General features: G+C 46.7%; 1 protein-coding gene across 3 annotated transcripts in view; it reads left to right on the forward strand.

The window, feature by feature from the left end:
• Positions 1-24174, forward strand: part of LOC138303528 (zinc finger protein 398-like) — a 50345-nt gene that overhangs the window by 19982 nt on the left and 6189 nt on the right. For all 3 annotated transcript variants that reach the window (XM_069242739.1, XM_069242740.1, XM_069242738.1), the window contains exons 5-9: positions 7866-7992; positions 9891-9998; positions 13256-13363; positions 13618-13704; positions 19582-19692. In XM_069242739.1, coding sequence (XP_069098840.1) covers positions 7866-7992; positions 9891-9998; positions 13256-13363; positions 13618-13704; positions 19582-19692 — 541 coding nt within the window. The remainder of the gene's footprint in view (positions 1-7865; positions 7993-9890; positions 9999-13255; positions 13364-13617; positions 13705-19581; positions 19693-24174) is intronic.

A 24174-nucleotide genomic window follows, 5' to 3' on the forward strand; every position in this document is an offset into this window, starting at 1 on the left:
CCCCCTCTGCCTATTGGGAATGGCATTAAGACAGCAAAATATAGGAGGGGGGAAGAGGGACTTGTGGTGAATTCCCCCTGTCCCCGGCAATAACTTTTGCATGGACCAGGTGACATTAGCCTCACAAAGGAGGCGTCGGAATACCCCGCAATATTTGAGTGTGTGCGATATCCATTAATGTGGAGAGTAGGAGAAGAGGGGCGCAGAAGAGCTAGGCCCACACCTAAGCCACCTCTTACTGAAGCTTCTGGCAAGACTCTTTGTAGAAACTTTAGGTGTCTCTGCTGCTGACTATGGGCAAACTCAACAGGAAAAGAGTGATGGCAGGGGACAACAGGTTGCAGCCCAGCTGTCCTGAGACACTTAACACCAGAACTGAGCGACCTAAGAGTGGACAGGTTACGCGACTCCGGGACCAGACGAGACTGGACGAGGTGTGACCTGGAGTCAAGGGCCCTGCACCGCCACGGGTTTGACCACACGCACCTCATAAGAGCGTTTCTTGATCATAACTAGTTTGGATGGGGGGGAGGGTGTTTTTTCACCTGTCCTGGGGTAGGGGAGTTTGTTGGTTGCTGTTTCAAGGGAACCCGGCCGCTGCACTTCCCGACGATTAGTCCTTAAGAAGATAGCTGTGTCAACACGACCTAGCTATGGAAAGGGGACACATAATAATAGTCACAAAATAAGTGAAGCTAATGGGGGACTCACAAAACTATCAGGTGGTATCCTGGAATATCAGGGGTATGCACAATATGGCTAAACGGTACAAGGTATTCTATCTGCAAACAAGAGGGACTCATATGGCGATGCTGCAGGAAATGCACCTGATGGTGGTAGAGGGGTTGGCACTGCAGAAGAGATGGAGGGGCCAGGTGTACTATACACCTTACTCAGCGTAGGTTAATATGGATCGGGGCAGGAGTCCCATTTAAAAAAACAGAAACGCTCATTGAAACGGTCGTTACATACTGGTCACTGGCCGTCTAGAGGGACAGGATATTGCACTTATTAGTATATATGCACTGAACACAGGCCAGAGTACATTTTTGGAGCACCTTTCGGGCACATTAGCCCCTCACCTACTACACGCAGTAGTGATTGGGGGGCTTTACCTGTGTGGCCAACCCTGAGTCAGACAGATCACAACCCCAACTAAGGGAATCACCGGTGGGCAAAACAGCTAAAAGATTCAGAGGGTGGCAATCCGAGTGGCGGCTGATAGACTCCTGGAGACACCTTTACCCAAACACAAGAGATTAATCCTTCTTTTCTACTATGCATGCCTTACACATACGCCTCAATACTTTTCTCTGCATGCACGAAGTACATAATCAGGTCCGAGAAGTGGAATATTTGGGGAGGACAATTTCTGACCACAATCCTGTCCTTCTACAATTGGCCTGGGAGAGGACAAAGCCATGAATACTAACCTGGCGCCTCAAGCCGGACTCCCTAGAAGTCGCAGCCTTTTGGGAGCAGGTGGGGGGAGGTGAGGGGTCACATAAAAGCTATTTTGAGGAAAGTGAGGCTACTGCCCCATCTCCCCAGATAATGTGGGACGCATTTAAAGTAGTGATTAGAGGGAACTGCATAGCCGCATCAAATGGAATAGAAATACCTATATGCAGTTCTAGAGCATATGGGGCAGTGCAGATGGATGCAGTTGCTATATACAGATCCTAGAGCCCGAGTTAGAACCAGGACTACCATATCCGAGCTATATAGGGTGGAGACTGGCACAAGGCAAGGGTGCCCTCTCTTGCCCTTGCTATTTGCGTTGACAATGTAGCCATTGGCTGTCCAAGCATGGACTGCTATTTGGTACCAGGGGCTACTATACAAGGACAGCCATCACCGAATAGCGCTATATGCGGATGATCCACTCACATTCTTATGGCACCGGATCTTGAGGGAGCCCAGGCAGTCTTAGAACAGTTTGGCAGACTAAAAGGGCTACGAGTAAACTGGCAGAAATCCCACCTCTACCCATTTTCAACAGACTATGACCCACTTGGGGAGCTGGGACATGTCTCTTGGGAACATCGGTGCATGGCCTACCTGGGAGTCAAGGTTTATCACACCAGGGCTGAAATTCTAGAGGGCAACATAGGTAGCGCCATCAGGGCGCTGAAAACCAGTCTGGGCTTTTGGAAGACACTTCCATTGTCAGTAGCTGGGAGGACAGCACAACTTAAGATGGTGGCGCTACCAAGACTCTTATACTATTTTGCGGTTCTGCCGCTCTGGATCCCTGCCACGCTTTTCAAGGAGCTGGATTTCTTGATAACTGTGTTCATATGGGGGGGCCGGGAGATGCCGGGTGGCTCTCACAACACTGAAAAGATCGCGAGTGGAGGGAGGCCTGGTGGTTCAGGACTACGAATCATACTATCTAGCGGCCCAATTACAAAGGCTGACCCAGTGGACGCCGGTGTGCCGACTGCAAATGGCCAGGGTGTCCTCAACGATTCCTCCTCTACCTCAATTAGCAGGACTGCTCTTTCAATTCAGTGGGACCGATCCATCGGACACCCCAGAGGTCTGTGTCCTTGGTAAATGTTGGAAGAGATGTCTCTAAAAGACTGACAGAGGCATGCCTTACACACCTGACATCCCAATGACTTGGCTAAGATGGATACCCCACAGAGGCAATTGGGGAGGACTGGTAAGTTGGGAGGAGCTGGGGCCACATGGGTTGGGGATTTGTATAGGAATGGGAGCCTGTTGCCCTCTCAGGACTTCAGACAGAAGTATGATCTTCCACAAGGGCGATTCCCGCTGCACCGAGCGGTCACCGATGCATCCAAACACATTGGCACCTGGGATGTGTAGAACCCCGACCCCATGATGTCAGCAGCTATATAATAACCTCGGAAGGCATATACAAGTCCATAACCGGCTTGTACGGGGCAATTCGTAGGGGAGCAATGCACCCCCTGGAAGGCCTACGAATGAAGTGGGAAACGGAACTGCGGATCCCGATACTGGAGAAATCCTGGGGGCAGATACTAGAGAGGGCACCAAGAGTGTCTTGAAATGCCCGGTTCCAACTCATACACTTTTATGTAATACACAGAGCATATCTTACCCCGAGACGTCTTCGCGACCACTTTCGAGTGGCAGACGCACGGTGTCCACGCTGCGGAGAAGCAGCAGTAGACTTCAGACACATGATGTGGGCTCGTGCGAACTTAACCGAGTACTGGAGTGAAGTGACCACACATGTAGCTGAGATCCTAGACTGTGAGGTCTCTTGCACGCCGGGCCACTGTCTCCTCCATTGGTTCCCACGTACCCCAAGAATAAAGCCAATGGTAGACTGCAGGACCTCGCATGTATCCTGGCGAAAAGAGAGATACTGAGAATCTGTAAAAGACCGCTAGGCCCCAGCCTCCATTGGTGGAAGAGAGAATTAGAAGAAGTCAGACAGGGGAGGGGCTCTCCGGATCTAACGCATGTTTGGGAACAGTTGGTTACAACTCTAAAAGATGCAACTAGGATATCCCTTACCGAATCCAGCGAACCCGCACCATCAGCCACCAACTAAGAATGAACACCTCCTAGAATAGGGTGAGAACTAACCCGTAGGAAAAGTCGCCCTACAAGACTATTGACACAGAAATCCCAAGCAGCACAGCGTAACTATGCACGAGCTTTCATAAGTAGCATACAACAGGCTATAGGTCGGGATGGGGGGGTGGCATGGGAAGGGAAGGAGGGAGAGTGGGGGGACGTCAGGAAACTGATGCTATACACAGTGTGGTCACTGAATAGGACGCCAAAGCCACAACCTAGTTTCAGTATTATCTGAGCAAACATAGGACTTAGGGCCACACAAGGGGAATTGGAATGCTACCGGACAGTAGTATCACCTAGACTTGCAAGAAATACGTAAGGGGTAGATGGAGTACACCTAACTACCTTGGGACAATGTCAGTAATCCACACAGTCGCCACAATCTCTCATTGTAGGTGAAACACAATGGCTACAGTGGAGACATACGCACAGTTGTTGCGAAATGGCAGTTATGAAGATGAATGTATTTCTGCTAAAACTTCAATAAAATCTGTTTTTAGGCTACCTTGCCCTTTGCCTCTGCCATTGCATCTCTGACCACCTCCTGTAAAGGTCTTGGGGTGCTGCATGTCCTGAAGGGGCCTCTCCTGGTGCGGATAGCCCTGTCTTTGAGTGGATGCTGGAGCTCTTGCTCCCCTCTGGTTTGTTGCTTGCTCTGGAGAAGTGTCTGCCACATCGAAGACAGATCTAATATTGCACTGGATCGTACTTTGCCTTCTGCTACTAACTTCTGTCCCCTCTTTCTATGTGCATCAAAGAGAGGCTTAATTAGTACTTCTGCTTCCTCCTAATGAGGAGAGCATGCTGACATAGTTGGCAATATGACTTGGTGTGGCAGCTCCCAGCAATAACCACTTGCCAGTGGCGTCAATTCTTTTACTCTCCTCCTTAGTTGTAGGTGCATCATCAATTGCCTGCATCAAGGCACATTTTAGCGCTGAGTGAATTAGGGGAGAACTTGGCCATGAATGTACGTTAGGTTGTAAGGTGCTGACTCTGGCCTCTTCTGTTTCCCTCAAATTCTCAGTAGCAGTTTTCATCATTCCTCTAGGCATTGGGAGGTACCACACAGATCGCTCTGTTCTCAGCAGGGTCTGTATGAGGAAGTTATTCTGCTCTTGCACTACATGCATCTTCACGCTGTGGTGCTGGGTGGCCTTCTGGATTATCTGTGATTAGCAGTGGTACGTCATGAGTTAGGGCAGAATTAGCCGGGTACGGGTTCAAGTCTTTATCATCCGGGACCAACCTGCTTGTCTTCCCATGAGTCCTATGGGCCTGAAGGACGGTGCCTTTTTCAGGCTCGTCTCAAGGTTCGATGCCCAACTCCCTCTGAAGTGGTGCTCTGCCTCGGTCTAAGGATGCATTTAAGGTCTAGAAGGCTGAGACTGACCTTCTTGCATTTGCCGGGGATCAGCTGTAGGTGTAGAACTGCAAAAAGAACAGCTGGTAGACTGAATGCGGAACAAATCAAACATTCACCCCCAGTCACAGATCTGGGTTTAATCCATCTGCTTCTTGCTGCTCGACCAGCCCTCAGAGGACAGCACCTTTGGGCTTTTCCCGCTGTGCAGCTAGAAGGCCCGATGGGCCTGCTTGTTCTACCTGGATGCCGAAAAAAGGTTTTCTGGCCCAAAGATCTTAGAGCAGTGGTTCCCAACCTTTTGACTCCTGAGAACCCCCACTGAATCACTACTGGAAGCCGGGAACCCCCCAAGCAATTTGGCCGAATTAAATTTCAAACATTAAAACAGTAATTTGCAAAAAAAAAACACAAACAAGTACATACTAAACAAATACTTGAATTTCTAAAGATATAGTTATTTTATATTGAAAAAATATACAAAAATCTAAAACTTTAATGGGAGGGTTGGCGCGGCTTCTCTGCGACTGACATTTGAATGTTTATTTTTATTTAGGTCTTCAGGTCAGATTCTACATTTCCCAAGCAATTTCTGTTTTTATTTTTATGTACATAAGATCTGAGAATGCTTTTTCACATAAATATGTGGTGGGGAAAGGAAGTAAAACCATAAGGGCCTCTCATCTCGCCACAGCCTCTCTGTGACATGTAATTCATTTTTTTTATAGCACCTCATTTGTTTGTAGGGTGTTGGAGCACTTTACAGGGGATTACAAGGTGCAGGATTTTTATGTCATCCACACTGGTAAGCATTTTCTAAGAGTGCTTGGTCTGGACAAGAGCAAACTCAGGATTCAGAACATAACACATTGGTTAGCGTTGGCGTTAGTAATAAGAATGTATTTCTACACAAGCAAACCCTTTTTTAGCAGCATAAGGAAAATGAAAGATTGGACAAAAACATAACTTTTTAGCTTGTACCATGCAGTTTGCATGCAGTGCTTTGAAGGCACTTCATAGCTCACTGTGCTAGATTACGATTGTAACTTATGAACTACACAGTAACCAAAGAATCTCTGTTCCAAAATCAGTAACCCACTGACCTATGCACATAAAATACTGTTCTTTGCATGATATACGTTCTTTACAGCTGGCATATTAACCATCTGCGCTACTTTAGATGAGTCAAAACTGTCACTAGACAAAACTCCCATCGCTCTCCAGCAGGTACATCAATCACCAGCGTTATTGTGACGCTTTTATTCTTGCCTGAAAACTGCTGAATGTACAAGGAACTCTGCAGTACTTTTAAAACTGCTGCACAAAGGAAGTAATAAATATAAAAATGCATGTGTTTCTGTCGGAGGCCCCAGATGGAGAAAGGCCTTCCTGCTGACCCAGGCCTGCGGACCCCTTAGGAATGTGTCACGCACCCCTGGGGGTCCGCGGACCACAGTTTGGGAACCTCTGTCTTAGAGCTCTAGGATGATGGTTGGCGCTGCATTCAACGCCTCTCTCTTCAGTGCCGAAAAGTCTTCTTGCAACAGAATGCCCAGCATGCGTCTCATCAGTCCTCATTGTGCTTCAGCAACAAGCAAAGGTTACGCATGGTTTGTTGATCTGACATGGGGTGCTTGGTGTTTCACCAAGGGCAGAACTGGAAAGGTGTTCGTTCCATAGCACCCCCTCACGCCTTTTGCAGTAAGTCTCTGGAATACATCCAGAAGTTCCTTGAAAACCCCTGTTGATGCTGATTTTTTATGGGCTCTCCGGCTATGTGTTGAGAAGCCGCCAGGCACAGTCCGACTAAAAGAAATGCTTGGTCATCGGTGAAAACTGTTTTCAACAGGCACTGGAGAAGAGGCTATTGCTTTCCACGTTGCTCTGTTTGAAGATCCAGTTGCTAACCCTGAAGTATGTGGCAAAAAAAGCTGCAAGTCTCGGAACTGGCACGCAAAATCTCAAACCTAATGGCAGAAAAAAACAATGTGAGCTTGAGTCTAGGTACTGGTGCTGTATTGAACAAGGGTGAATCACAACAGGTCTTGTGACTCGAAACGTCTTAGAAGAAAAACAAGTTGCAAGTATCCAGGCCCAGCACTAGATGGCAAGATCACGCATATCTACAGCCACACATGCTATCAAGAAAGGGTTCCTCAAATAGTTCAGGTGAATGAGAGCTATTAAGCAGCAATCGAACATGGGTTTCGACACATTAGGACCTTTATCAAGTTTGTGAATTCAACAAATGGCATGATGTTAATGCAGGTGGGTCAGTCGTGGTTGGTACATGTCTGTTTTCTTTACACACACTGATTTTTATATTTATTTTCATGGATCTTTTCAAATCTTTGCATACAAGGTGTCTATGCGAATGTGCCAGGGCATATAACACGAGATAAAAACATTAGTCAGCACCACGAGAAAGAATAGTTGCAAGCAAACATTTCCTCCTGCACAGTTGGTTATGCTTACTAGCCATACAGTGTTTGGAAAAAGAAAAACAATTGTGAAATATGTATAGTGGAGTAAACCAGGACACACACATCAAGATTCCATGTGGTATCACAGAAAATAGAAGTTCAGCTCTCATCGTCTATGTTTTCACCAGGACACTCTTTGTTAAAAATATTCCCATTGGTGACACTTACCCACCTATAAATCTAGATGTTAATTATGGCTGCATCAGAAAGCCGCTGGGCAAACCCCATATTCCTGGTTAGGGCTGCAGCATCTCAGGGAAGGCAAGTGAGGTCCACCTTTGGTCTCCAAGCAACATCCAAGACAACTTGAACTTCTCTATTGCAATCTATGATTTTACTGGGAAGTTCCCCCCCCCTTTGCCTTCAATTAACTCTGTACCATTCTATATATTGAATTTTGGCTGCTTGGATAACTTGTCTTATTCTGTTTCGTGTTCTAGGAACAGGTGAGATTTCAGGATGTTGCCATCTGTTTCTCTGAAGAGGAGTGGAAGGTCTTACAGGAATGGCAGAAGGATTTTTACAAGAATGTGATGAATGAAATTCACCAGGCCTTGCTCTTGCTCGGTAAATGCAAACTACTTGTAATTCACTAGGAGAAACAGTATGAACCAATGGATTGCTGGGCTGTTCTAAGCACTCAGATACCCCTGTAGGGGTCATTTGTGCACAATATCAAATTAAATTAACATAACATAACATTACCCACTGGATTCAAGCTAGCCTGGCTGATGAAGGGTGATACTCTGAAACCGGTTCCAGGATGCTTGTTTCCGGTCCAGGGAGGACCTGGCCTGGCAGTTCAGGCTGGACTGTTCCCAAGTGGAACAGGGTTAAGACTGATTTGCATATGTCTGGGTCCAAACTGGGGTGGCATGGTGAGCAAAAGAACGATGGATTAAACCCAGATCTGTGACTGGGGGTGAGTGGTTGAAAAGTTTCAAAACTCCGTCCATCATCCTTTTGTGTTCCTGAAGTTTCTAAACAGTCTGGTTACAGTATGGCACATTCTACAAGTTAGGCAAGTCTTCTCGAGTCTGAGAAATGGACTACAGGGGCATCTCAGTCTTCTTACCTGCTAATTGTACAACCAGTTTGAACACTGGAGTCCACAAATCAACCTTTATTGTAAGATAATATGCAAATGCTGTACCCCACACTAGGAGCTGAAACTTCACAGGGGCTTTAATAGCAGACACCCAGCCTCTGAGGGGAAGAATGAACCTGTCAGCTGACAACAGTACTGCTGTGACTGGTACCCACTTCACACAGTATGCTGCAACACTCACCCTTTTCAGGGTGATAACTCCCTACTGGAGCCCATATCGTAGAGAGGGCTCAGTGACCTGGTCTGCGCCGCGGTGGACCTTTACCAGTTCTCCCATTACACTTAACGTGCTGCCCCACTGCTGCCATGAACTTGCACCTGCCCAGGAGCTGGCGCATTAGTGGAAGGTGGTGGACTGGCGCGTTTGAAGCCACGGTCTGCCTTTGTCCCAGGTGAACCACCCTAAGACAATCCTAAAAACAGATCCAAGCACCAGCACACAGAAAGTGTGTTCAACAGGAAACAACCAACCATAAATCTTTGTACTCCTTAGGTGTGATGAGTCTATGCCCCTTGTACAATCAGTAGTATTGTTGCAACTTTTATGGCAAATAAAGGGAACAAATAAAGGAAAAATCAAAGCTCTCTTTCTTGGTTTCTTCATCTCTTTCTTTTCTCTGTTACTCTTTCTTCATCTCGGTCTTCTCTCATTTTTCTCTTTGTCTTTTTATTTAACTTTATCACTCTCTCCTCTGTCTTCTTGATTTGTCTCCTCTCTTTCTGTATCTGCCCCTTTCACTTCAGACTCTGTCTCTTTCTCTTCTCTCTCTCCTTTTTATTTCTGTCTCTCTATTTCTTTCCTCGCCTCTCTATTCTCTCTCTCTCCTTTCTATTTCTGTCTTTATTTCTTTCCTCGCCCCTCGCTTCTCTATGCTCTCTCTCTCTCCTTTCTATTTCTGTCTCTATTTCTTTCCTCGCCCCTCGCTTCTCTGTGCTCTCTCTCTCCTTTCTATTTCTGTCTCTATTTCTTTTCTCGCCCCTCACTTCTCTATGCTCTCTCTCTCTCTCCTTTCTATTTCTGTCTATTTCTTTCATCGCCCCTCACTTCTCTATGCTCTCTCTCTCCTTCATTTTATTTCTGTCTCTCTATTTCTTTCCTCGCCCCTCTCTTCTCTAGGCTCTCTCTCTCCTTCCTTTTATTTCTGTCTCTCTATTTCTTTCCTCGCCCCTCGCTTCTCTTTGCTCTCTCTCCTTCCTTTTATTTCTGTCTCTCTATTTCTTTCCTCGCCCCTCGCTTCTCTATGCTGTCTCTCTCCTTCTTTCTATTTCTGTCTCTCTATTTCTTTCCTCGCCCCTCGCTTCTCTATGCTCGAGTCCTCCGTAGAGGATAACACAAGTCCTTTCTTTCTCCCTTCAGGTTACCAGATCGTCAATGCTGGTACTTGGCTTCGGATATATAAAGACAAGGATGCGCCCCTGCGGGACCCCCAGACTGCAGAGAGAGCAGCCCCACCGGACTCTTTGTGTAAGTTTGACAAAGCAGAGCTTGTTATGTACCCGCAGTGCCCAGAGAAGGGAAGACACCAGCAATCTGTGCCGGTCGGAGTATGCTGCAAACGTCATTCTGTCTCTGACCTTTTGTTGTATTCTCAAGGCGTAAAGTGCTCCGTAGCCCCAGACGGTGTCCTCTTTCAATGTGAACCATGGAAGTAAAACAATAATACACCAACACACCAAAAGGGCCCTGTAGAGAGGAGGAAAGCAAAAAACCATGGAGTCACGTAAATCACATACAGAAAAATAGCATCTCCCGAAGTATGAATTATGGGGACGATGACCTCACCTGTTATGTTATGGATTCTTGAAGCCAAAATCAAAAATACAAAATATTGATACAAAAACATATTTTTTTAATTATATATACAATTTGATATAACCTAAACAAAAAAATATTTAAACATGAAAGCATGATAACTGCCTAAATAAAACAGTCATGAGAATACCTAGGGTCACTGCACTTATAATACTCGATCACAATATCACCATACATACCCGCTCAAACATTCAGACTACAAACCGCAAATAAAAACAACTAGCGCAGAACCTATTTGTTAATAGCTCGCAAGAACAACCCGAACAGAAGGACAAATCCGTACAGAATATAAACACTTCCTTCTGTTGTCAATTTCTGGAAGAAGCTAAGTTTCAATGACTCCAATTCGCAACTTAAATTCAGGGATGATACTCGAATACACAACTTAGCATATTGCAGTCTGCTGCCGCCGTTAGATGGTCCATATATACAATTGCCTTTTGAATTTAAAGATGTTACTCAAATTAAGAATATGGAATCTTGCAGTCCACTAAATACTCTAGCGATCCATGTTTTTCGAGTAAAACAATAATAAACAGACTTGGCTGAGAGGAGGGCGATCTACTGTGTGCGGAGATGATAAAATACAATACAGTAGAACCTTTAGAGCGCACAGCTGCCAAAACAGGCGTTCTGACGCTAGAAGCAAAAGAGACCCCACCAGAAACCCTCAGTTATTAATTAACTGTGGGCTAGATGTATGAACAACAGTGATAGTGATTACCAAATTGCATTTTCTTGCAATTTGCTATTTAGTAATCACTACTATTAATGTACAAAGGGGTTATTTGGCCTCTATTTCCTAAATAGCGATTTGTATTGGAACACAAATAGACCTATCTCATGAATATTAATGGCCCAGGTTGTAATTTGTGACCCACTAGGATTCGCTGACTTCACAGGGATGGTGGCCTGCTGGGGTCAGCAGACCACTATGTCTGTGATTGCATTTAAATAAAGTTATCTTTTTTTTAATGCAGCCTGTATTCCTTAAAGGAAAATTGATTGTTTAAAAATAAAAAATATTTATTCAACCATTCTCAAAGGGGAAGGGGTCTAAAGGGGACCCCTCCCCATTTTTGAATGGGTTACCACCAACTTTGAGTACGTGTTAAAGTGCGAATGTTTTGTGACCGCATTTAGGTCGTAAAACGTTAGTACATACCAATGTAGATCGGTATTTGGAAGGGACGCCCCAAACAAACTCCTTCCAAACACCGATTCGCAAGCCAAAATTACGATTCACTTAAGGGTTACCGAACCGCAATTTGGGCTTTGTAGATCAAAAAGGCGTTTTTGCATTCACCATCGGACCGATTGTGCAAATTTGGCCGTTTGCGAACACAAACATATTTCGTACATCTAGCCTCAGGTCTTAAGTTGTTTCCTAAACTGATATTCATTGGGAATCTGGTGAAGGAAGAGAGGAGTCTCATTCTAGACTTTGGAGGCCAAATAGGTGAAAGAACGCCAACCCCTAGTCTTCAGGCGAAACCCGGGGCTATTGATCAGAAGGGAACCCTGAGAGCTAAGTAAACAAGATGGCACTTATGAACAGAGCTAAGGTCATGATATGGCACATATGGACGGAGCCTTCTATATAAAATAGTTGGCAGCCACCCTTTTCAAGGAACTGAAAGCAATAACCAAGGTTATCGAGTTGCATCTGGGCACATCTCATATCAATCTGGCAGTGGCATTTCGAACAACTTGCAGATGTTTACTCATATCCAGGAAGGGCCAAGAACAGAGCATTACCATTAACAAGTCTGGACGTGATTTCCTCATGTACGATAGCCTTATGAAATTCAATCAGGACAAACTCTAACGTCTTCTTTAGTGAACCTATCGAAGAAAAACACATCCCTGCCAGTGATGTAATACGGGGAGAAAATAAGAGTCTGTCCTCAACTTTGACTCCAGCGTTTTTAGCCATTGCGGAGATAGATGCAACTGGACCCAATTTAGTTGCCCCCCGAGTCTATCGACCAACTGGGCATCTTGTGGCCAGAGAGAAGACTCTTGGTGGCATCGACTAAAGCAAGTCCTGTCTCTGACCTCTTCCTGCTGTCAAGCCCATGTTGCTCCCTCAACTGTGCTTGTTTCCTACTGTCCTTCTCCCCTCGCTCCTTCAATCCTACCCGTGCTCCTCTTGAACCCTCATTGCTCAGTGTTTGCTTCCTGCTGTCAACCTCATCTCAGTCCTTCCTGTGTTTGCTTCCTGCTGTCAACCTCATCTCAATCCTTCCTGTGTTTGCTTCCTGCTGTCAGCCTCATCTCAGTCCTTCCTGTGTTTGCTTCCTGCTGTCAACCTCATCTCAGTCCTTCCTGTGTTTGCTTCCTGCTGTCAACCTCATCTGAATCCTTCCTGCGTTTGCTTCCTGCTGTCAACCTCATCTCAGTCCTTCCGGTGTGTGCTTCCTGCTGTCAACCTCATCTCAGTCCTTCCTGCTGTCAACCTCATCTCAGTCCTTCCGGTGTGTGCTTCCTGCTGTCAACCTCATCTCAGTCCTTCCTGTGTTTGGTTCCTGCTGTCAACCTCATCTCAGTCCTTCCTGTGTTTGCTTCAAGCTGTCAACCTCATCTCAGTCCTTCCTGTGTTTGCTTCCAGCTGTCAACCTCATCTCAGTCCTTCCTGTGTTTGCTTCCAGCTGTCAACCTCATCTCAATCTTTTTTTCATTTGCTTCCAGCTGTCAATCTCATCTCAATCCTTCCTGCATTTTCCTCCAGTTGTCGACCTCAGCTCAATCCTTCCTGTGTTTGCTTCCAGCTGTCAACCTCATCTCAATCCTTCCTGTGTTTGCTTTCTGCTGGCGAGCTCATTTTGTTCCCTCAATCCTACCTACCCTCACTTCCCATGACTAGAAGACAAACCTTTATTTCTAACCCAGTCTTCTCCTTGCTACAGCTTCTCCTGCAGCAGTCACACCTGACATACTGTTCAGAATCACCAGTGTGGAAGAGACAGATTGTGGCAGCCAGTCAAGACCGAAGGAAATTGGTCTCAGAAATTCATGTGAGTTTGAAGTTCTTACAGCTGACCAGTGGATTGTGCTATTGACCTCTGCTGACCCTGCTCAGTCCCAGCCTTCATTCTGTAAACTGTTCTTTGGCTCCAGTGATGTCAGCAGGGGTTCTGCAAAAGGTTGACTTTGACCTGTTCTGCTCGAGATCCACTCGCTTGTCCCAAGTCCTGGGCTTATTGGAATGTCATTTCTCAGGTGTACACCATGAATCCGGGAAATGATTTCTGTTTTGGTTTTAAAACAGGTTTTCCTGTTGTCACGGCTGCCTTCTCCTTGACACCAGAAGAAGAGTTGGAACTTTATCCTGCGGAGGCGAGCAGTTCTGCCCCTGGTGAGTGAGACGGGCCTCAGGCCTTTGAGAAGTGGTTTACTTGTCCTTCCCTGCGTATCTCGCGTATGTGGGGTGGAGGTGCTCACCTCTGCCTTCACTTCCTCGCGCGAGCGTTCACTCTGTTGTAAGGCGAGGTGCTCAGTGACACCTGTACGCTCAATACATACGTTTTAGATAACTGGTCTAACACTAGTTAACGAGGGCGAGGTCTGTGCCAGCATTTCAGGATTACCACTAACTACGTAAAGGAGTGCAATTTATATTTCATATATCTTCAGTTATCTTTGTGCGAACACTGAAAAATGTGGTGTAAGTGTGCAATTTTGGACTGAAGTTTGCTGGTTCTGGCCTAGGGAGGCATTCATGACCTAGAATAGTTACACAGTAGTTGATCAAACTGTGGTGGGGGGGGGAGAATTTAGTAATTGAGACCATGGGACATGAAATGTACATTTTGTATTTGCAAGTGAATTCAGTCTTCAAATCCTTGCATTCTAGGGCGTGGATAGAGCAGGCAGTATGGACAGCTCTCCCATAATTTCCATAAAATTTGTCCCGAGCCCTAACTGCAATTCTGCTTTCAATAAACTGATGGCATTTTTAAATTGTGGCAGTAATCCGAATGCTCCAGCGGCATTTTCCCTTGTTCTAGACTTGGGCCCTTTCCTGGCCTCACAGTGGCTTCCAGATGCAATGTTGTCTACTTTGTGGGGCAAACCCAGTGTACTGTGACTGAAGGCCCATCATTGTGTAGTTACTGATCTGACTGGCTCGTTCTGACGGCTCAGCATAAGCCACTTCTGGGGGCCAAGAAAATTGGTGATGGCGACTGTGGTTCCCAGAGATGCTCCCACACAGGTGGGGAATGCCTGATATCAGGACTAAAGGCTGAAGGCCCCTGCCGAAGCATCCTGTGCCTTGGCAAAGAGTCCATGAAAGATGTTGCCGGTGGGTCATGTTCTAGGTGGGGGCAATTAGTGGGGCTGATCTCAAGTGTGGTCCCGGCTGAGTGAGTAAATCAGCTGTTGATGGTGGTTTGTCCAAAGCCTGGCTCTGCAAAGGGGTGCTCCTTCCTTTTTCTTTTACCTTCTCTTATTTGTCCAAGGCCACATAGGCGAGGCCTGCATGCTTTAACTGGTGGTGGAGGATCTACATTCTTAATGGGTGGCCTACAAAGGCTGTTCCTTCCTTCCCCCCTCAGAATACTGTCGATGGAGAGGTGCTTGTGACCACTTGCCTTAATCAGCATTGGAAGGTAGGTGGACGCATATTTAGACCAATGCTGCACCCCTGTATTGTGGCCTCTTTGTGGGCCATTTTACCCCTCAAATGATCCACTTTATTCTTTGCGTCATGGCAGTCTCTGGTTGGTGCATACGCAACAGCCTGCTCACAGGGCCCAGCACCTGTGTTGTATATTGGGCATGCTAGCTTGATTTGTGCCGGTGCCCTCCAGCTTTGATCAAAGTTCACTTGCAGTGGCCTTTGTGGGGTTGTGCCCACACAATGGCCACCCTTTCTGATCCTTTGTTGGTGACATGCATCACTTGTTCATTCTGCGTTTGATGGGAGAGGGTGAGGTGGTGCATCTACTGCCATGATTTCTCTTGCTGGTCTCGCTCCCAACCTTTGATCTTGCGACCAGCCATGGGGGATCCCTTCTTGAGATAAGGGTGGCCGCATACCGAGAGCAAACTCATCAAGTATGCTGATGTTGCCCAACCTCCTGAGAACTGTACAGTAGCAAAGCAGACTGTTAGCTTGAGGGGCCTACAATTGGCAATAACCTCCACAGAAGGTACCTGAAATGCTGTTGGTTATACTCCCACCACCCTCGAGGGGATTATTGGCAACGTTGGTGTAGCTGCCTCTGCTCCACCTTCTCCCACCATCTTCACACATGCTGACTCATAACAGGTGCTTAATCCGTAACTAGTTTAATCACTTGTCACACCATTAGTGGTCCCTCTAAGCCTCTCTGTTCTCATCTTTTTGGGTCCCTGATTCTTCAGTAATTTGTGACATTAGTGTGGCTGTGTTTAATCCCTTCAGTCTGTCCTCTCCAGAAAACTAGAAATGTATCCTAGACCACGCAAAAGGTGTTCCGTAATTCTCTCCACGTAAAAGGTGTTCCGTAATTCTGACCACGTAAAAGGTGTTCCGTAATTCTGACCACGTAAAAGGTGTTCCGTAATTCTGACCACGCAAAAGGTGTTCTGTAATTCTGACCACGCAAAAGGTGTTCTGTAATTCTGACCACGCAAAAGGTGTTCTGTAATTCTGACCACGCAAAAGGTGTTCTGTAATTCTGACCACGCAAAAGGTGTTCCGGAATTCTGACCACGCAAAAGGTGTTCCGGAATTCTGACCACGCAAAAGGTGTTCCGGAATTCTGACCACGCAAAAGGTGTTCCGGAATTCTCTCCATGCAAAAGGTGTTCCGGAATTCTCTCCATGCAAAAGGTGTTCCGGAATTCTCTCCACGCAAAAGGTGTTCCCGAATTCTCTCCACGCAAAAGGTGCTCCGTAATTCTGACCATGCAAAAGGTGTTCGGTAATTCTGACCACGCAAAAGGTGTTCGGTAATTCTGACCACGCAAAAGGTGTTCCGTAATTCTGTCCACGCAAATGACGATTCTGTATTAGAACAATTAACGCCTGTTAGAAATGGGGTCTCTAGTTGGCAGTCAGTTTGCACCCTGTCCAAGTCGTGACCCTCACTCTAATCAGGATAAGGGAGATACCCACTCAGATAATCCCGGCTCACCCCCTTGGTAGCTTGGCACGAGCAGTCAGGTTTATCTCAGAAGCAATGTGTAAAGCATTTGCACATAACACACATTAATAAGTGAAAACACTACAAAAGGACACCACACCAGTTTAGAAAAATAGCCAATATTTATCTATATAATACAAGACCAAATACAATAAAAATCCAACATACAGTAAGAAAAATATGAATTCTGCAAGATTTACTCAAAACTACAGTTCCTTGAAGCTGATAGCACCACCTGAGGCTATGACGACGTCGTGATCAACAAAATCAACAGTTCTGGACGGCCGCGGCGTTGCGGGCCAGCTACGGTGTCGGGAAGACCCGCAAACATACCTTGGATGTGCAGGGCGTCGCTGACGTCGCAGTGTCGGTTCCGGAGTCGGTGCCCGAGGCGTTGCGCCCTTGAGGTCACACGCGTTGCAGATCAGGTGCGCCGGCGTGGATGGCGTCAAGGCTGCGGTGCGAAGCGGGACGATGCGACGTGCGGTGCCGACAGGTCACGGTGCAGGCAGCGGCTCAGTGATGGCATCCAGCGGCGTCGGTGAGACCAGGACTGCAGTGTAAAGCAGGGTGGTGCGACATGCGGTGTCCACAGGTCACGGTGCAGGCAGTGGCGTCGTCATTGCTGAAGCGCTGTAGTCGGTAGGCCCAAGCCAGCGGTGCGGTACAGGACGGTGACCCTCACGAGCGGTGTCCACAGGCCACGGTGCAGGCACGCCGGTGTCAGCAGGAGTGGTGTCGTCGGGGATTTCCAGGCTGCGGCGTGAGCAGACCATGCCTGTGTGCGGGGCCCACAGGTCGCGGTGTGAGCAGCGGCTCAGTGAAGTCATCCGATGACGGCGTCGGTGAGACCAGGGTCGCGGTGTGAAGCAGGGCAATGCGACTCTGTGTGGCGTCGGCAGGTCACGGTGCAGGCCAGCTGCATCGTTGGTGGCGTCACGGTGGTTTCTCCTGAACAGCACAAAATGCACAGTTCCCGGTGCTGCAGGTCGAGGAAACTGAAGTCTTTGGTGTCCCTGAGACTTCCAAAAGGAGGCAAGCTCTACTCCAAGCCCTTGGGGAATTTTCTCAAGCAGGACACACAGCAAAGCTCACCCTTTGGACTCTTTTCAGGCAGAAACAGCAACTGCAGGCCAGTCCAGCAAAGCAACACAGCAAAGGGACAGTACTCCTCCTCCAGCTCTTCAGCTCTTCTCCTTGGCAGAGGCTCCTCTTTATTCCAGAAAGATTCTAAAAGTCTGGGGTTTTGAGTCTTCTTCTTATACCCAGTTCTGTCTTTGAAGTTGGAAAACTTCAAAGCAAAGTCTCAAGTGTTTGCAAGATCCTTCCTTATCCAGGCCAGGCCCCAGACACTCACCAGGGGATCGGAGACAGCATTTTGTGAGGGCAGGCACAGTCCTTTCAGGTGTGAGTGACCACTCCTCCCCTTCCCTCCAGCACAGATGGCTAATCAAGATATGCAGGCTACACCCCAGCTCCCTTTGTGTCACTGTCTAGAGGAGAGGTGTGAACAGCCCAACTGCCAAACTGACCCAGACGGGGAATCCACAAACAGGCAGAGTCACAGAATGGATTAAGCAAGAAAATGCCCACTTTCTAAAAGTGGCATTTTCAAACTAACAGTCTAAAAACCAACTTCACTAAAAAATATGTATTTTTAAATTGTGAGCTCAGAGACCCTAAACTCCACATTTTGATCTGCTCTCAAAGAGAATCTGCGCTTTAAGGATATTTAAATGCAGCCCCCATGTTAACCTATGAGAGACAGGCCTTGCACAGTGAAAACGGAATTTGGCAGTATTTCACTGTTAGGACATGTATAAAACACACTAGTATATGTCCTACCTTAAACATACAGTGCACCCTGCCCATGGGGCTACCTAGGGCCTAACTTAGGGGTACCTTACATGTAGTAAAAGGGAAGGTTGAGGCCTGGCAAGTGGGTACACTTGCCAAGTCAAAATGGCAGTTTAAAACTGCACACACAGACACTGCAATGGCAGGTCTGAGTCATGTTTACAGGGTTACTAATGTGGGTGGCACAACCAGTGCTGCAGGCCCACTGGTAGCATTTGATTTACAGACCCTGGGCACCTCTAGTGCACTTTACTAGTAAATCAAATATGCCAATCATGGATAAACCAATCAACAGTACAATTTCTATAGGGAGCACTTGCACTTAAGCACTGGTTAGCAGTGGTAAAGTTCATAAAGACAATAAACCAGCAAACACAGACCTGAAAAAATAGGAGGAAGAAGGCAAAAGGTTTGGGGATAACCCTGCAAAAAGGGCCATTTCCATCAACACCTGTCAACTCTTGCGCACACCTGGTGTTTTCCCAATATTGATAACTTCTAGCAACTAGAAATATAAAATAGTTGTATTTTCATTCAGGATTCCCTTTTTACTAAAGTGACTTTTGTTCGAGAATTGAATTCTCATCCACTGTGCATTTGTTGGCTGATCCAGATGTAGGAGGAAAAAGCAGCCCTGACCTAGCATAGGCATGTGAGAAAAGTGTCTTCATTATCACATTGATTGGGCAATAACAGGTCCTTTACCAGCAGGTTACAGATTACACTCTGTTCCTTCATTGTATGGATTTCGACTGACCGCTCTTTTTTATGCATACATTTTTATATTAAGGCTTCAAGATATTTCTGGGGCTTTGCATGAGTCACCCCTTACCAAGCAGGCTACTGTCACCCACAAAAAGCCTGTTTCCCTCCTTGGTGTTCTTTAATTTGTTTGCGTGAACACGCTATGAATATCCGAAAAAGGAAACCTTTTGTGGTCCAGGATTTTCGGTTTACAGGTTTCTGTGTGTGCGCGCTGGACACATGGCTGGGTGCAGAGTTCAGATACCCCGTGCACCACAGTTGGGGGTGCACAGGGTAATATACGCTCCTGGGACTCGGCTGTGGGTGCAGAGGCCAGCCCGCTTCTGTGTTGAGTTTATCATGCATGTGTACAGAGATACTAGGTGAGAGCAATGCCAGATCATGAGAAGACTTGTGATTGAATTGTTTCTGGTGACAATAATTATCTGCTGTTAACTGCTTATGTCAGAATATAACTGGTGTTTTGTCTTTGAAAACAGAACGTGTGGTCAGCCCTGAAGTTGTTTTAGTAAACTCAAACGGAGACGAAAAGCTCTACATTGCGGACGACCAGGACTGTGAGATAATTGAAAGCATGAGTGATACCGCAGGTAAGTATGTGCAGTCACCGCTTTGGAATAGAGTGCCAACGGTAGGGAGAATGTGCTTAGATGTCAGATTCATGTCAGCCACAATTGGGGATGCACAGAATTAAGGTTGGTCCTTAGTCCATATTGGGGTTGTATAGGCTCCAGTGGGCTTTAGTAGTTAAGTGTTGTTCTTACCAACCTTCTGTTGTTTGAGTCTTGGTACTGTATGTGCCCTATGGGAAGAATGACCATTTAGGGTCCTTCGTTGGTGGCTTCAGACGTTTGTGCTTTGATCTAAATGTCTAGAGCACACCACAGTATTGTCAAGACACAAGTACTTCTGATATTCACAAGCGAGTTACTGGTTTGCAGCAAACACATTCTGGGGTACTTGCACCTGCCTTTGCACTCAAGGCTTTAAGGAGGAACACCTGCTTGCTCTGCTTCTCAGAATCTCCTCATGGCCAGGACATTTGGAAGACTTGAGTGGTGTCTTCAGGGGCTGGACTTCTGAACCAAGGCGTCCTGAGACCGGCCTTCTGCCACTGCTAATCACCAGCTCCAGTAGGAATGGACTGGTCCTACTCTGGTGAAATCTAAACTGCATTCTTTGTCCTCTCCACGGTTATGGACTTCAGTCACCGTTGAGCATCCAGATGTTCGTCTTGCTTTATTGACTCTTCTTACATTAATTATTTTGCTACAAACCACTTGGCACCAGAGGTATCCATATAACCAAACAGAGTTAACTAGGTAGATGAAGGCTTCATTCCCCGGTCCTGATGAACTGCCATTGACTCCGTAGGGAGAGGTTTAGGGCAGGAAACGTGGATCTTTTTGAGAGCCCTGGATTCATTAACATCCCTTTAGGTCCTTTTTTAGGTTGAGCATCATTTTCCGACGTGTTGGTATGTATCTGGGCTTTTAACAACGCCCATCACTATCACTCGTTCAGGGGCTTGCCGTTCAAAAATCCTTTGATGACATTGGTAAATGGTTTACGTTTGGCCCTCCTTGGAGAGGTTTTGTTACCGCCTGGCTATCGCCCCTGTTACATGGCTAAATGCACTTTTGAGATACGCTTGACTGCGAGGAACTTATTTTTCCTTTTGTGTCTCTCTTATTGCTGATGCTCATGGCGGCCGTGGCACTGTGATTCAGTTCGCTTATGTGAAACTGTTGAACTTTTGATTTTCAAGTTATGTGGCAAGAAAAAGTCCGGTTAGGAGTTTACAACGCTAACAGCTCTAACTCGAGCAAATGCGAGAGCCATTGCATTGCAAATGCTTGTTTATTTTTGTTAACCTCGGCATAGGTCATCAGCACAGACAATAAAAACTTCCCTTTTTTGCTGAGTTGTAGCCAATTTTAATTCTCCTCCTCCAGTCTACCATCCTTCCTCCATATAGGAGAAGGGCATACCCGTTTAAGAACTTCAGGGTATAAAAAGATCTCCGGCAAGGAGCCTCCTCATCGGGGCCTGCTGGGCATTTCAGCGCCTCCCAGGCAGGAGCAGGGCTCGATGATGAAGCATGCCGCCTTGGTGAGTGAGTGCTTGTGTATCTGAAAAAGGTTGCTTTTCCTTGTAGACTGACCTGTAGTCACACACAACACTAGTTTAGGATTAAATTAATTCTCCGGGACAGCACATCTTTTTCTGTATAGTTAGATTATTAGGAGGGACATGTACTGGACCGTATAATCCCCTCTCCATTTTTGAGGGTATGGATTTAGTCACTTTTGAGCATCCAGAAGGTCATCGCCAAGTATGGCCCATGCCAGGGTGGGAACTAAGCTGAGTACCTGACGCGTGCTGAGCCATGCAAATCTGGGTCTGTCAGACTAGCATGCATTTCTCTACATCTAGTTTGTGCAACTGTGGAGAAGAGGTTCTTATGTGGGAGTTTTGTCCTTTTGCAGTTCCAGCACTCATCTCCAAGGAGGAATGGTAGTTACATTCCAGGCCTCTTCTGTTTCCTGGTGGAGGAGGTGGAGTTGGTACCCAGACCCCCTTCCGCCTCTCTGGTACCCTCTGGAGGCGCGGGCCATCTCTCTAGCCACTACGGCAGATTCCCGGGTGATCTTGTTCTCTTGGTCTACTGGCACCTGACATTTGTTGAAGGTGCTCATTTTGGTTCACCCATTGAATGCAAAGGTGTTTAGAAGGTAACTGGGTGTTTTTCTGCTGCAGCCTATCTTACTTTCAAGTGGAAATGGTTTTATCTCTGTTGCTTTTAAGGGGCCCTCAGATTTCAATGTTTAATTAAGATTTTGTAACTATTCTTCAGGACAAATAGTAGAAACATTACTTGTCTGTTTCGTACTGCAGTGTCTTACCCGGAGAAAACAAGAAAAATTATCCCAGGTGACATAATTGATGGTTTGAGTCATGTCTGATGGGCTTGTTTTTTTAATTACTGCTAAAGTTTTCACACCGGGAGGAAACACCTTTGAAACCTTTTCACTTTTAAAGAAATCCACTTGACCAGTATCCTGTGGGGCAAGGCTGAGGAATCTGACAGTGTTCCTGTCATTGTATGTGTCTAGCTATACAACTGGCCCCCACTCAGCACTCATGGTCTGCAAGACATTAAGGAGAAGAGCCACAGAGGTTCCGCGTGGTTTAACAGGTTTTTATTTAACAAGAGGTGGCGACGAGGCAGCCTTCTCGACGCTTATCTAATACAGTCATTTATTACAGAACCCGCAAGGCTCTTGGATTTATGCTATGAAGGTGGCATTCTCTCTGCTGCCACCCTGGCACTAGAAGGACTGGTTTTAATCGCCCCACTCTTTATCTTTCCTCCAAATATCCTCTGAACTCCACCCATGCTGGTTTACATTCGCTATCCTCCATAGAAACAGCACTGTCCCGTGCATCCACCTTTCCCACCACCACCTAAGACCTCACCCTTTGCCCTCTCCTCTCTAGGCCCGCAGGGCATCACTGGCTGAGTGCTATCGGTGGGTAAGAGGATGACCAAACCAGATACATCTGGATTAAAATCCTCACAAGGGACAGAGCAGAGCGTACTGAAACCTAGTATCATGCGTAGAGAGACAGCTTTGCCAAAGACATGTCAAAAACTCCAGCGTTAATCCTGCGACGGCTGCTAGCAGGATGTTCTGCTTATTCAAACAGCACAGCAGTCAGCGGTTCAGAAAGGAAGTGCAGGACCTGCAGCCACTCCTCCCCCACATGAAGACCTGCTCATGACCCAGCGAATGATGGTAGTGCTCTGATTCAACGATTGCGCTAGGAGACAACAGCTACCAGCACAACATCCCAGCCAAGCAGAGAACGAGACCGAAGCAACTGCACTTTCAGCATTTACCAAGTCCACTAGTGCACCTGGCACAGGTTCGGCTTTATGAGTAGGCAGGGGTTTTGATAATTGCCCCAGAAGCTGTAAATTCTTTCCCAGAGCCACCATTGTTAATGGGATCCGCTAACATGCAGCTAGAAATGCATGCACTAAGTACTGGCAGCATTGAGAAGGGCGGACGGATTTTAGTACAGCGGGGCCTCTGACACCATGCCAGTCTTAGATCTACAGGGCAGCGTCTCCCCGGAGGCCGGCTGAAGCTCCATTAGTAGAGGAAGAGGAGAACACAGATCCCTGTTTTGTTTTTAACAAATTTTATTGACTTTTTCAGAGATCTGCCAACAACTCAGAAAGCAATACATGTATACAGAAGAAACAGAAGCATAAGCACACACCTGCACTATGCACCCTAGCCCTGCCCCCACTTTCATAATACATAAAAAGCCTGGAAACCAATTTACCGGCTCCATGTTTTCCCAGTCCCACCCAAACCTGGCGAATTTCATCATTTACATTGTGTCGTAGGCTTGATAAGTTCTAACACTAAACCCCTGTAGTCTGCCCTCGCCTGCCATACCTTCGAGTGTTTGTGTGGATACCCCCGGGCTTTATTCACCGGCACTTCCAGACCATGCAATAATCTAGACCACCCTTCCATACCGCCAAGGGCGGGCATACGCCTTCCACTTCCTTACTATATCTCGCTTTGCGAGGGTCGGGCCAAGGAATAACAGAGACAAGTTGTAACAATTGCCCCCAGTGTGGCTGAGACATGGAGAAGAGTGAGTTTTGGGCCCATCGGATTGCCCAAACATGCCACACCTCGCCAGAAACTATCCAATGCAGGACAGCCTCCACACTGCATGAGTAAAGATGCCCTCCCCGCCTCACACCACCAGGCCCCTGTATGAAGGTTACTCCTCCATACAGCCCCTGAACATTAAGGGGTTAATTTAGGTTTATTCAAGCTAAGACACAGTTATAGAGATGTTAATACGTTCTATATAATTTACAAGAGTACTTCCAAGCTATAGTCTGTAAAATAGGGATGTGTAAATCACTCATGTGCGCATGCACACATGGTTTTTAACATAGGTATTCTTGCGGCTTTCGCAGGGGTGTCGGAGGTTCGTCTAAAAAAAATAAATCCTAGGCAGATTTGGTGAAACCTACTTGG

The sequence above is a fragment of the Pleurodeles waltl genome, chromosome 7 (assembly GCF_031143425.1).
Source record: "Pleurodeles waltl isolate 20211129_DDA chromosome 7, aPleWal1.hap1.20221129, whole genome shotgun sequence".
Classification (NCBI taxonomy): domain Eukaryota; kingdom Metazoa; phylum Chordata; class Amphibia; order Caudata; family Salamandridae; genus Pleurodeles; species Pleurodeles waltl.